At 38.1% G+C, this 12,007-nt stretch overlaps 1 protein-coding gene across 2 annotated transcripts in view; it reads left to right on the forward strand.

The window, feature by feature from the left end:
• Window positions 1-12,007, forward strand: part of NLRP12 (NLR family pyrin domain containing 12) — a 183,120-nt gene that overhangs the window by 92,503 nt on the left and 78,610 nt on the right. For both annotated transcript variants that reach the window (XM_053722015.1, XM_053722017.1), the window contains exons 5-6: window positions 6-176; window positions 2,778-2,948. In XM_053722015.1, the coding sequence (XP_053577990.1) occupies window positions 6-176; window positions 2,778-2,948 (342 nt within the window). The remainder of the gene's footprint in view (window positions 1-5; window positions 177-2,777; window positions 2,949-12,007) is intronic.

Raw genomic sequence — 12,007 nt, forward strand, 5'->3', positions numbered from 1 at the left:
TCTAGGTTGCGTTATTGTGATTTAACCCAAGAGTGCTGTGAGGATCTTTGCTGGGTTATTAATAGGAACAAATCTCTAATCAATCTGGATCTTGGAATGAACAATTTAGAGGACACAGGACTGAAACTGCTATGTGATGCACTTGCAAACCGCAACTGCCCTATTCAAGAGCTGAGGTGAGACCATACATTTATTAAACAGACTTATAGAGACGCTTAATGTAAAAAATAATGCACTAAGCAGACCACCCAACTGTCCCTATTTAGGAGGCACAGTCGCTGATTCTGAGCTCTGTCCCACTGTCCCTCTGAAGCAGCCATATGTCCCGATTTTCATAATTTCTATTAACTCTGCCCACAGACCACAAAGCCATGCCCACGAGCTTCCCAGACATGCACACTGATCGCACAGATACACCCACAAAAGGATTAGCCCTTCCTAATACCTAGCCACAAATGTTGGGAGGTATTGAAGTAGCAATTAACAATAAGCAATATTGCACTGCTGCTCCTGAAAATGTTTTATAAAGTCCTTATCTAAGTCTCCAGAACCGTCTAAATGAAAAAGTATAAATGAAAAGAAAACAGACAAATGGACCCTGTGAGTATAAATGTCCTCAATCCAGTAGTGTCTATAGAAGCTTAGAAGCTTAGCTTAGGTTGTGTTCAGCGGTTCAGAGAGAAACGGCCCTCAGGGAGACTCAACCGTAGATCTGGAAAAAACGGAGCTCCAACAACATCACTTAACATGTATTAGCTCTCCACAATTACCAACCAACACCCAAAAATTGCATCTCTGCCTTTGTATCCTTTAATCAGTTACGGTTTGCTCAGCATAAACGCTCCCCTCTTTTGAATCCTCTGGACACCGCTGATGATGTCATCGCCATGCATCCCATCGCTTCCGGTCACTGCCGCTCTGGTGGATATTAACTGCTGTTATTCAATTTTCTGTGCTCAATTCCTAATAGCCATGAATCATCCAAATACATAGAAGTGTGGACGAGCACCAATAGTGGTGACACAGACCTTAAAGTGGGTACATCAGTGAGTTAGTGAAAACAGCTTTTGCCATAATCATAGCTGTATTCTTAACTATGTGCAGCAACACCATAAGAATATTTAAAATTTGTTTGAGTACAAAACTAGAGGTCAATTTAAGGCTGGAGTAAAGTAGATTTAATCTATAGCAATGTAAATACTTTTTTCACTGTAAGAGCAATCAAATTGTGGAACTCATTACCCAAGGAGGTAGTAAATGCCAATACCTTAGATACATTTAAAAATAGCTTAGATACATTTCTGTCTAGAAACAGAATTCAGGGATATGATTGCTTGTGTTAAATGGGTCAACTTTTTTAATGGGATTAATTAAAGATCAACTGGAGCTATTATTTTAAGTATATTAAGATTTGTATAGGTTGAACTCGATAGACTTCTGTCTTTTTTCAACCTAATCTACTATGTTACAGATTAATGTAGTAATAGATCTATGTAAGGCAAGGCTAAATTATAAACAAGTTCATATTTAAATTAATTGGCCTGTATAATTAGGTATAGCACATATTCTAATTAAACATCTATTACCAGAATAATTTGCTGTCATATTTTAGTTGATTAATGAAATGTACCACCTTAAGTCCATGTAAGCAATTTAATATAAAGCATACCATCTTAATAGTTAAGTGAACTAGAAGGAGGCGGTGCTAAGTGACATCATTTTTCTTTCCATCCAATTGGGGTTAAGGCTCTCCATTTTAAAAACTGTGTTGTACATAGTTAGGAATACAGCTGTTTTCACTGACACACTGATGTACCCACTTTGGTGTCTTTGTCACCTCTGTTTTTAAATTGTTACAATAAAGTGAGGTTGTATTCATTCTGGTGCTCCTCTACACTTTTTTTGTATTTGGATTATTCACTGCTACCCCTGGACCTACCTAGGTATGCTTTTTAACAAAGAATAACAAGACAACAAAGCAAATTAAATAATAAAAGTTTATTGGAAATTTGTTTAAAGGATTATAAAACCATGAACATTAGACCCTAATTAAATTACATGATCATAATAATTATTATAAATGCAATATATTAGAACTGTTTGGGTTTTTTTGCAAAGCTTTTACATACCTTAATTTTTAAGTTCAATTTATCATAACACGAGCAGTAACGACCGACCATAAAAGGAGGCATCGTTTATAAGATTCCTGCCCCCCATCCAATAGCGAAGCATCTGGCCTGGTTCATTTTTATATTCGATTCAGTCTACATCGCATGCGCACTTGCAATCTGTAGTATTTGCATGCGCAGTAATGTTGGCAATGCACAGTGGTCAAATTTAAATGTAATCGCATGCGCACATCTACTGATATGTCGCTATCTGATCCAGTGTTTGTTTACTTCCTGTCCAGATAAATCTGCTCGTTGGTCTTGGGGAGCTTAGATACTTACCTTGACTGCTCCTTCTTCTGGGATGACCGCTGTCCCCGGAACTTCAGCACTCTGCTCCGCCACTCCCTCCGGCGTCTACGTCACAATCCATGTGTCCACCCGGCATCCAGCGCTTGGACAGTGACACAACGCTGGAGAGAGGGGGGCGATTTTGCGCATGCGTTGGGAATGAAACAGTTTCTACCTAGGTAGGGATGTAGCGACCAATCAGCAAGCGCTACCCAGGGTGTGTGTGTGTATATATATATATATATATATATATATACACTGTATATATAAAAGGCAGTTTATTTTCTTATTTGCTTTGTTTCTCTAATCTCTCCGTAGATTGTACCGTTGTGGTCTTACCTCAGCCTCCTGTGGGGATCTCAGCTTAATATTGATAAAAAACAAGTGTCTGATCAATCTTGACCTGGGTGAAAATGCTCTCTTTAATAAAGGAATGAAACTGCTCTCCGAAGGATTAATGCATCCAGATTGCATGCTACAAGAGTTGAAGTGAGTTATTTATACCTATTTTTTAATTTTAGGCTTTAACACTCAAGATTTGTTACAGAGATTATCAAAAATAGTATCTAATTATCCCTTCATTGCCGGGAATTTCATAGTAAAACTTTCCCAAAGTACTGGAGATTTTTTTTGCATTTTTTCTATCATTCCATTTAAACAGAAACAGAGCCTTTGTTTTTTATTTTCCTATTAACTAGGGATGGGCGAATGTTTTGCAACATTGAAAAAATGAAACGAATTTTAACACATTCATTCATTTTCGAATTTTGAATGTTTGCACAACATTCAGACATTTTTTTTAACGTAATAGTATTTCTAATGCTTTCTTTAAATGCAATATTCAATTCGAATTTTTGTAATAATTCAATTCGAATTAGTCAATACTCAAATTAGACAAATTCGAATTGACATATTTGTATCTATTATGTATCATTTTACTAAATTCCCTACCACATGAACTATTGAACTTCTGAATAGTATTTGTTAAATTGAATGTTACATTCGAAATTTCTAAGGTGGATATTCAAACTAATTATAAACATTTGAAAAAGAAGGTAACATTTGAAAACCGGAAATAACATTCGATTACCGAATTTTAATGTTTTTTCAATCTTATCAGAATATTCATTCTACCAAACGAATTACACTTTCAGCACATCACCCATCCCTAATATTATTTTTTATTATTTTATTTAATTTATTTATTTATTTTTTGATAAATTATCACATTCCACAGAAAACTTCCTTTCTAACTGTAGAAAAAAAACCATGCATGCTCTAATTCAGCTAAGATCAAACATGTATATATTTATTATTTATGATCATTTGTCTTTTTCAGCAGCTATGTCTGAAATGACACAGTGGGATAACTCTCATTTGGTATAGCAGAACTTCCCAAATTCTCAAAATCAACAGCCAAAACTATATATAAGTATAAGTAGACAACCCAAGGTATTGATCTAGGCCCATTTTGGTATATTTGATGCCACTATTTGGCCGCCATATTAAAAAAAAAAGTTAGCGTTTCCAAAAAACTCACTGAATTATTATTTGACAAAAGACTGTCAAAGCTTCTCTGGGGTCCCCTTTGTTCAGAAATAGCAGACATACATGGCTTTGCCATTGTTTTATTTATAATTAGAAGGCAGCTAATTGCAGCTGAGCACCACACTTCTAATATTACTGGCAGTGAAGGAATTAATCAGCTGTTATGGGTAATATGGGTAATATTTGCTGTAGTATAGGGATTACCCTCCATCCCCCTGATCCCTGCCTGATCCCTCCAAAACAGCTCTCATCCCCTCATGGTCAACACCATCTTAGGTACCGCCAGTATGCAGTTTAGGGCTTTTTTTGGTTTGCTTAATATTTAACTAGTTTATTTTTATTTTCTGTTGTGTAGGGATTCTTCATCACCCTCCAACCTCCATGAACCCCCCCAAAACAGTTCTCTAACCCTCCCACTGTTTAATTCCATCTTTGTTAATGGCAACTAGTCTGCCAGTAACAAATTAGTGTATTTTTATTTGATGTCTTTTATTATTTATTTATTATATTATTTTTATTTTTTTGTAGTGTAGGGTCTCTCCTCCCCCTCCAACTGATAATTTTTTTCTGTAGCGTAGAGCCTTATCTCGCCCTCTCTCTTCTAAAACCTTTTTTGCTCTAGTGTAGGGAACCCATCCCTCCCCCCATGCTTGTCCACCCACCCACCTCCCTCCTTCCTTTCCATACCTCCCAACGGTACCAACTGATGATCATTACAGACAGTGACACAGACAGTGTGACTGTATGTAATGATTGGGCAATGTGGCTTCATTTGGTAAGGAAACATTGATCAGTGCTCCCTTAGCATATGAAGGCAAATGTCTGCAGCCCACAAACAGCAAGTCTTCGTTGTCACTTGACAACCGAGAAGGCAAGGGCTGCAAAGAGTTCCGACATAGATCTATGTTATGTGGTACGCTGGGCCTTTCATTGCATAACGTAGATCTACATTGGATTGGGTCCTTTTACTATTTGTACAAACATAACCATATTAAAGTATACATTACATTTTTGAACAATTTTAACCTCTTTATTTTTAAGACAACTTTCATAATGTGGTTCCATTTTCCATACTTTTCATAAATTAAAAAAATATAATCATAGTCCAGTGATATCAAACCTTGGCACCCATGATGCTCAACTGTACTTCAGAGTGCCTAAGCATCATGGGACATGTAGTTCAGAAATATCTGGAGTGCCAAGGTTCACTATCACTGTCTTAATCAGTGTTCCTCAACCTCACATCATCATTATTTTGGTGCTATAATTAGAAATATCCAGCTTATGTTTATATCGACTGTTTTTTCTGTTTCAGGGGTTGATAGCAATCTATAGTTTGTTAATTATCAGCACTTAAAGGAACAGTAAGCACATTGTAATTACAAGATTTATATGTTGTGTTGCTATAGAATAACGTATCACCCATCATTTGCCATATTTAGAGGAGCCAATCCAGACCTTAGTCTGCAGACAACGAGGCCTAGTTATGGTCATTATGTTGGAATAAAATACATTGTTGATAAGTCTCAGCAGTGTCCTCCAGTAATGTTGGTGTATTTACCAGCAGCAGTTGCCACCAACGTGTTACGTATTGTAATTATGAATATTAATAATTAAAATGAATCATAAAATTATTGTCAGCAATATCTCCAATTAATATAGCAGAATCTTGTCAATACACTCCAGTAAGATGTTAAATCTCTGTAGTAATATTAATTAATTTCAAATTAAATTTATTTCTAAATTTTGACCAGTTAATCTTTATATAAACATTGACTATATGTATGTAGTAACTGAATATCACCTATGACCAGATATATATATCAATTTGTCAATACAATATTAAAATATAAAGCAGGCTATAGAGATATTTAGATTAATTACTATTCAATATATATTGTCTATTATCCCATGTATAGACACAATATTTCTATAAATGAACTCACTTAAAATATATCCCACATGAATTTTACAAGAACAATTTGTATTTAGCCAGAAATATTAACCAGTTCCATATATAGCTTATTTAACAATGTTATATCCAAATCTCAGAGTCAAATCTTAACTTAACTCCCACAAATCTTACTAAATCTCAATATATCTAATAGAACTTCCAGAAAAATATAATTAAACTATTTGGCCCAAAATAGTCTTATAATACTTCAAATAATCAACCAGAAATGTAACCACAATAATAAATGCAATGTTTAAAATATATCACAGTTGCTCCAAATTATCTTATGACTTCAAAATACAAAAATCCTTCCCTCTTAATAGTAAATTGCTTAATAATAGATCTGATTATTTATCGACTACACAGGTTTATGAAATATGAATTATAACTATAAGTTACACCTTTAAATACAGCTTCAATTAAACCATGGCTATCAAGAATATCTTTGCTTTAAAACATTAAAAATATAAAAACATGAATCCGCTTAATCCATTACCAGATGACCAATATTTGGGAGTTCAGTCCTCAATCAAAATTCTTTTCACTGTCATATAAGAGATTATGCACAAATTTGGAAGTGAATATTAGCCCCAATTTGTATTCTCTTTAGGAATATAAAGAGTTTCCCATCAAAAATGTGTCTCACAAAACTGTGTTTATCCAAGGCAGCAGTTCAGTCAGTGAGGCAAGGTAGGCAGCATCAGCCAGCATTGAGCATAATAAGGATCAGCCCCTTTTACTTCCTGTGCAAGATTTTTATCTGTGATAAAATCCCACCTCTATTTCTAATCATCCAGTGAAATTTTGTGTACGCTCTTTGAGTCTGAGTTTTCATGGGTTACTGGTAATGCCACTTTGTAATTCAACCCCCATGGTTGAATATCTCTGGCTGTAATTCTCGCACTGAACACTTGGGGCAACTGGAATGTAGCTTTTTTTGCAAAATCTTAACTGTATTTCAACTATATATATATGTTATAGAAATGTACTTTCAGTACATTTATAATTTCATAGTTTTACTAAAATATTTGTTCAGTATATGGCCTATTAAGTGTTGTTTTCAGGGGGGGAGTGTCAGTCAGGACTAGGCCTCGGGCACACCGTACCAACTGGAAATGAATATATTATTTGATAAGGATATCCTAGAGAACAGCACTTCAGACCATGCAGCAATGAGTCTAAAACTATTCTCTTTTATTGAAAGATACAAGGCATGTCTTATAGACGACAATTACAGCATATGGGGTTAACATGATGACACATTATGACCGCGTCATTTTTCACAGTGTTTGTCAGGAAAAATACTAGCTAGAAACAATATTTCTATAGTCATAATAAGCAATGCATCTAGGACCAAAGCAAGGTTATTTGAGCATCTTATAGAGATAGCGATTTCCAGGCACCTTGCCCAGAACATCTGCAAGGCCAAAACTAGCTCTAACACACTAATAACAAATATGTATTTCTACAGAATGATTGCTATAATACATATTATTCAGACAAGATGGATGCCAAAGACAAAATGGCAGTTAAGAACAAGATGGCGCTAGTCATGCTAGCAATAATTCCTAACATGGCCAATCTAATATTATTTAGCATGTATTTTTGAGACTAAACATGGGTACACTTAGAATATATATATATATATATATATATATATATATATGTATACATATGGTATATATCTCCTACTACTTTATACCATATATATAGTCTGTAAGTAGCAGTCTGATGTAATTAATCATATAGCCATATCTATATTTGAGCATCATTCTATTTTAATATAAATACAGTATATTCCATATTTTGGGGCTGATTTACTAAAGTGCAGACGGACATGATATGATGTAGCGTATCATGTCCGTCGCACATTGATAAATGTCGACAGCATACGCTGTCAGCATTTATCATTGCACAAGCAGTTCTGGTGAACTGCTTGTGCAATGCCGCCCCCTGCAGATTCGCGGCCAATCAGCCGCTAGCAGGAGGTGTCAATCACCCCGCTCTTATAGGATTGGGCAAATTGAAGACTGCAGCCTCAGAGCAGGCGGACAAGTTATGGAGCAACGGTCTTTAGACCGCTGCTTCATAACTACTGTTTCCAGCGAGCCTGAAGGCTCGCGTGGAAACAGGGGCTTTAAGCTCCATTCGGAGCTTGATAATTTGGCCCATTAGTGTATACCACATTTTCCCATTATTGCCATATTCCATACGTACCTGCACTTAGAATTCTGCAGTAATCAGTTAGATAGATATTTTTGTATCTCATCTTATTCCATTTACTATAAATATTGCATATCTGTGGGTATCACTTGAATATTGAGTGCATAAACTATATGATATGATTAAGGGCACATTTGTTAATAATTATAAGTATGGATTCCTATCTATGATATACTTCATAGGACAATTTATTTAATATGTATTCATTTCCAAACCTCATTGGGATCAGATTCTGAAATAAAGCAAATGCTGTTTATTTCTCTTGTTAAGTGTATCCAGTCCACGGATCATCCATTACTTGTGGGATATATTCCCTTCCCAACAGGAAGTTGCAAGAGGATCACCCACAGCAAAGCTGCTATATAGCTCCTCCCCTCACATGTCATATCCAGTCATTCTCTTGCAACCCTCAACTAGATAGGAGGTCGTGAGAGGACTGTGGTGTTTTATACTTAGTTTATTTCTTCAATCAAAAGTTTGTTATTTTTAAATGGCACCGGAGTGTGCTGTTTTTTCTCAGGCAGTATTTGGAAGAAGAATCTGCCTGCGTTTTCTATGATCTTAGCAGAAGTAACTAAGATCCACTTGCTGTTCTCACACATTCTGAGGAGTGAGGTAACTTCAGAAAGGGAATGGCGTGCAGGTTTCCTGCAACTAAGGTATGTGCAGTAAAATATTTTTCTAAGGAATGGAATTGACTAAGAAAATGCTGCTGATACCGAAGTAAGTAAAGCCTTAAATGCAGTGGTAGCGACTGGTATCAGGCTTATTAATAGAGATATATACTCTTCAAAAAATGTGTTTTAAAACGTTTGCTGGCATGTTTAATCGTTTTTTAACGTACATTTGGTGATAAAACTTATTGGGGCATAATTTTTTCCACATGGCTGGCTAATTTCTGCATAGAAACAGTTAACTGAGGCTTCCCACTGTTGTAATATGAGTGGGAGGGGCCTATTTTAGCGCTTTTTTGCGCAGTAAAAATTCAGACTCAGACTTCCTGCTTCTTCCTGCATGATCCAGGACTTCTCTAGTGGGCTCAAAAGGCTTCAAAAGTCATATTGAGGGGGTAAAAAGTCACAGCAGAGCTGTGACAGTGTGTGTGACTGCTTTAAAAAACGTTTTTTTTTTCTATTGTTATTCCGTTTTGGGTATTAAGGGGTTAATCATTCATTTGCAAGTGGGTGCAATGCTCTGCTAACTTAATACATTTACTGTGAAAATTTGGTTGATATAACTGCTTTGGTTCATTGACAGGTTTTGTGCTTCTTAAAGGCGCAGTAGCGTTTTTTATTTTGCGGATTAGGAGAGATGCAGAGCGTGCAGATGCTGTAAGAGCCATGTCTGATACTGCGTCACAGTTTGCAGAACATGAGGACGGAGAGCTTCATTCTGTAGGTGACGGATCTGATCCGGGGAAACCTGATTCAGAGATCTCTAATTTTAAATTTAAGCTTGAGAACCTCCGCGTATTGCTTGGGGAGGTTTTAGCTGCTCTGAACGACTGTAACACAGTTACAATTCCAGAGAAATTGTGTAGGCTGGATAGATACTATGCGGTGCCGGTGTGTACTGATGTTTTTCCTATACCTAAAAGGCTTACAGAAATTATTAGCAAGGAGTGGGATAGACCTGGTGTGCCCTTTTCCCCTCCTCCTATATTTAGAAAATTTTTCCCAATAGATGCCACTACACGGGACTTATGGCAAACGGTCCCTAAGGTGGAGGGAGCAGTTTCTACTTTAGCAAAGCGTACCACTATCCCAGTTGAGGACAGTTGTGCTTTTTCGGATCCAATGGATAAAAAATTAGAAGGTTACCTTAAGAAAATGTTTGTTCAACAAGGTTTTATCCTGCAGCCCCTTGCATGCATTGCGCCTGTTACTGCTGCTGCGGCATTCTGGTTTGAGTCTCTGGAAGAGGCCATTCACACAGCTCCATTGGATGAAATTATGGACAAGCTTAGATCACTTATGCTAGCTAACTCATTTGTTTCTGATGCCATTGTACATTTGACTAAACTAACGGCTAAGAACTCCGGATTCGCCATCCAGGCGCGGAGGGCGCTATGGCTTAAATCCTGGTCAGCTGACGTGACTTCTAAATCTAAATTACTTAATATTCCTTTCAAGGGGCAGACCTTATTCGGGCCCGGCTTGAAAGAAATTATTGCTGACATTACTGGAGGTAAGGGTCATACCCTTCTTCAGGACAGGGCCAAATCAAAGGCCAAACAGTCTAATTTTCGTGCCTTTCGAAATTTCAAGGCAGGAGCAGCATCAACTTCCTCCGCTCCAAAACAGGAAGGAACTGTTGCTCATTTCAGACAGGCCTGGAAACCTAACCAGTCCTGGAACAAGGGCAAGCAGGCCAGAAAACCTGCTGCTGCCCCCAAGACAGCATGAAGGAACGGCCCCCTATCCGGAAACGGATCTAGTGGGGGGCAGACTTTCTCTCTTCGCCCAGGCGTGGGCAAGAGATGTCCAGGATCCCTGGGCGTTGGAGATCATATCTCAGGGATATCTTCTGGACTTCAAGGCTTCTCCTCCTCAAGGGAGATTTCATCTTTCAAGGTTATCAGAAAACCAGATAAAGAAAGAGGCATTCCTAAGCTGTGTACAAGACCTCCTAGTAATGGGGGTGATCCACCCAGTTCCACGGACGGAACAAGGGCAGGGATTTTATTCAAATCTGTTTGTGGTTCCCAAGAAAGAGGGAACCTTCAGACCAATCTTGGACCTAAAGATCTTAAACAAATTCCTAAGAGTTCCATCATTCAAAATGGAAACTATTCGGACCATCCTACCCATGATGCAAGAGGGTCAGTACATGACCACAGTGGACTTAAAGGATGCCTACCTTCACATACCGATTCACAAAGATCATCATTGGTTCCTAAGATTTGCCTTTCTAGACAGGCATTACCAATTTGTAGCTCTCCCCTTCGGGTTGGCTACGGCCCGAGAATCTTTACAAAGGTTCTGGGCTCACTTCTGGCGGTTCTAAGACCGCGAGGTATAGCGGTGGCTCCGTATCTAGACGACATCCTGATACAGGCGTCAAGCTTTCAAATTGCCAAGTCTCATACAGAGATAGTTCTGGCATTTCTGAGGTCGCATGGGTGGAAAGTGAACGTGGAAAAGAGTTCTCTATTGCCACTCACAAGAGTCTCCTTCCTAGGGACTCTGATAGATTCTGTAGAAATGAAAATTTACCTGACGGAGTCCAGGTTATCAAAACTTTTAAATGCTTGCCGTGTCCTTCATTCCATTCCACGCCCGTCAGTGGCTCAGTGCATGGAAGTAATCGGCTTAATGGTAGCGGCAATTGACATAGTGCCATTTGCGCGCCTGCATCTCAGACCGCTGCAATTGTGCATGCTAGGTCAGTGGAATGGGGATTACTCAGATTTGTCCCCTCTACTAAATCTGGATCAAGAGACCAGAGATTCTCTTCTCTGGTGGCTATCTCGGGTCCATCTGTCCAAGGGTATGACCTTTCGCAGGCCAGATTGGACGATTGTAACAACAGATGCCAGCCTTCTAGGCTGGGGCGCAGTCTGGAACTCCCTGAAGGCTCAGGGATCGTGGACTCAGGAGGAGAAACTCCTCCCAATAAATATTCTGGAGTTAAGAGCAATATTCAATGCTCTTCTAGCTTGGCCTCAGTTAGCAACACTGAGGTTCATCAGATTTCAGTCGGACAACATCACGACTGTGGCTTACATCAACCATCAAGGGGGAACCAGGAGTTCCCTAGCGATGTTAGAAGTCTCAAAGATAATTCGCTGGGCAGAGTCTCACTCTTGCCACTTGTCAGCGAT

Source organism: Bombina bombina, chromosome 7, assembly GCF_027579735.1.
Source record: "Bombina bombina isolate aBomBom1 chromosome 7, aBomBom1.pri, whole genome shotgun sequence".
In the NCBI taxonomy this organism is placed as follows: domain Eukaryota; kingdom Metazoa; phylum Chordata; class Amphibia; order Anura; family Bombinatoridae; genus Bombina; species Bombina bombina.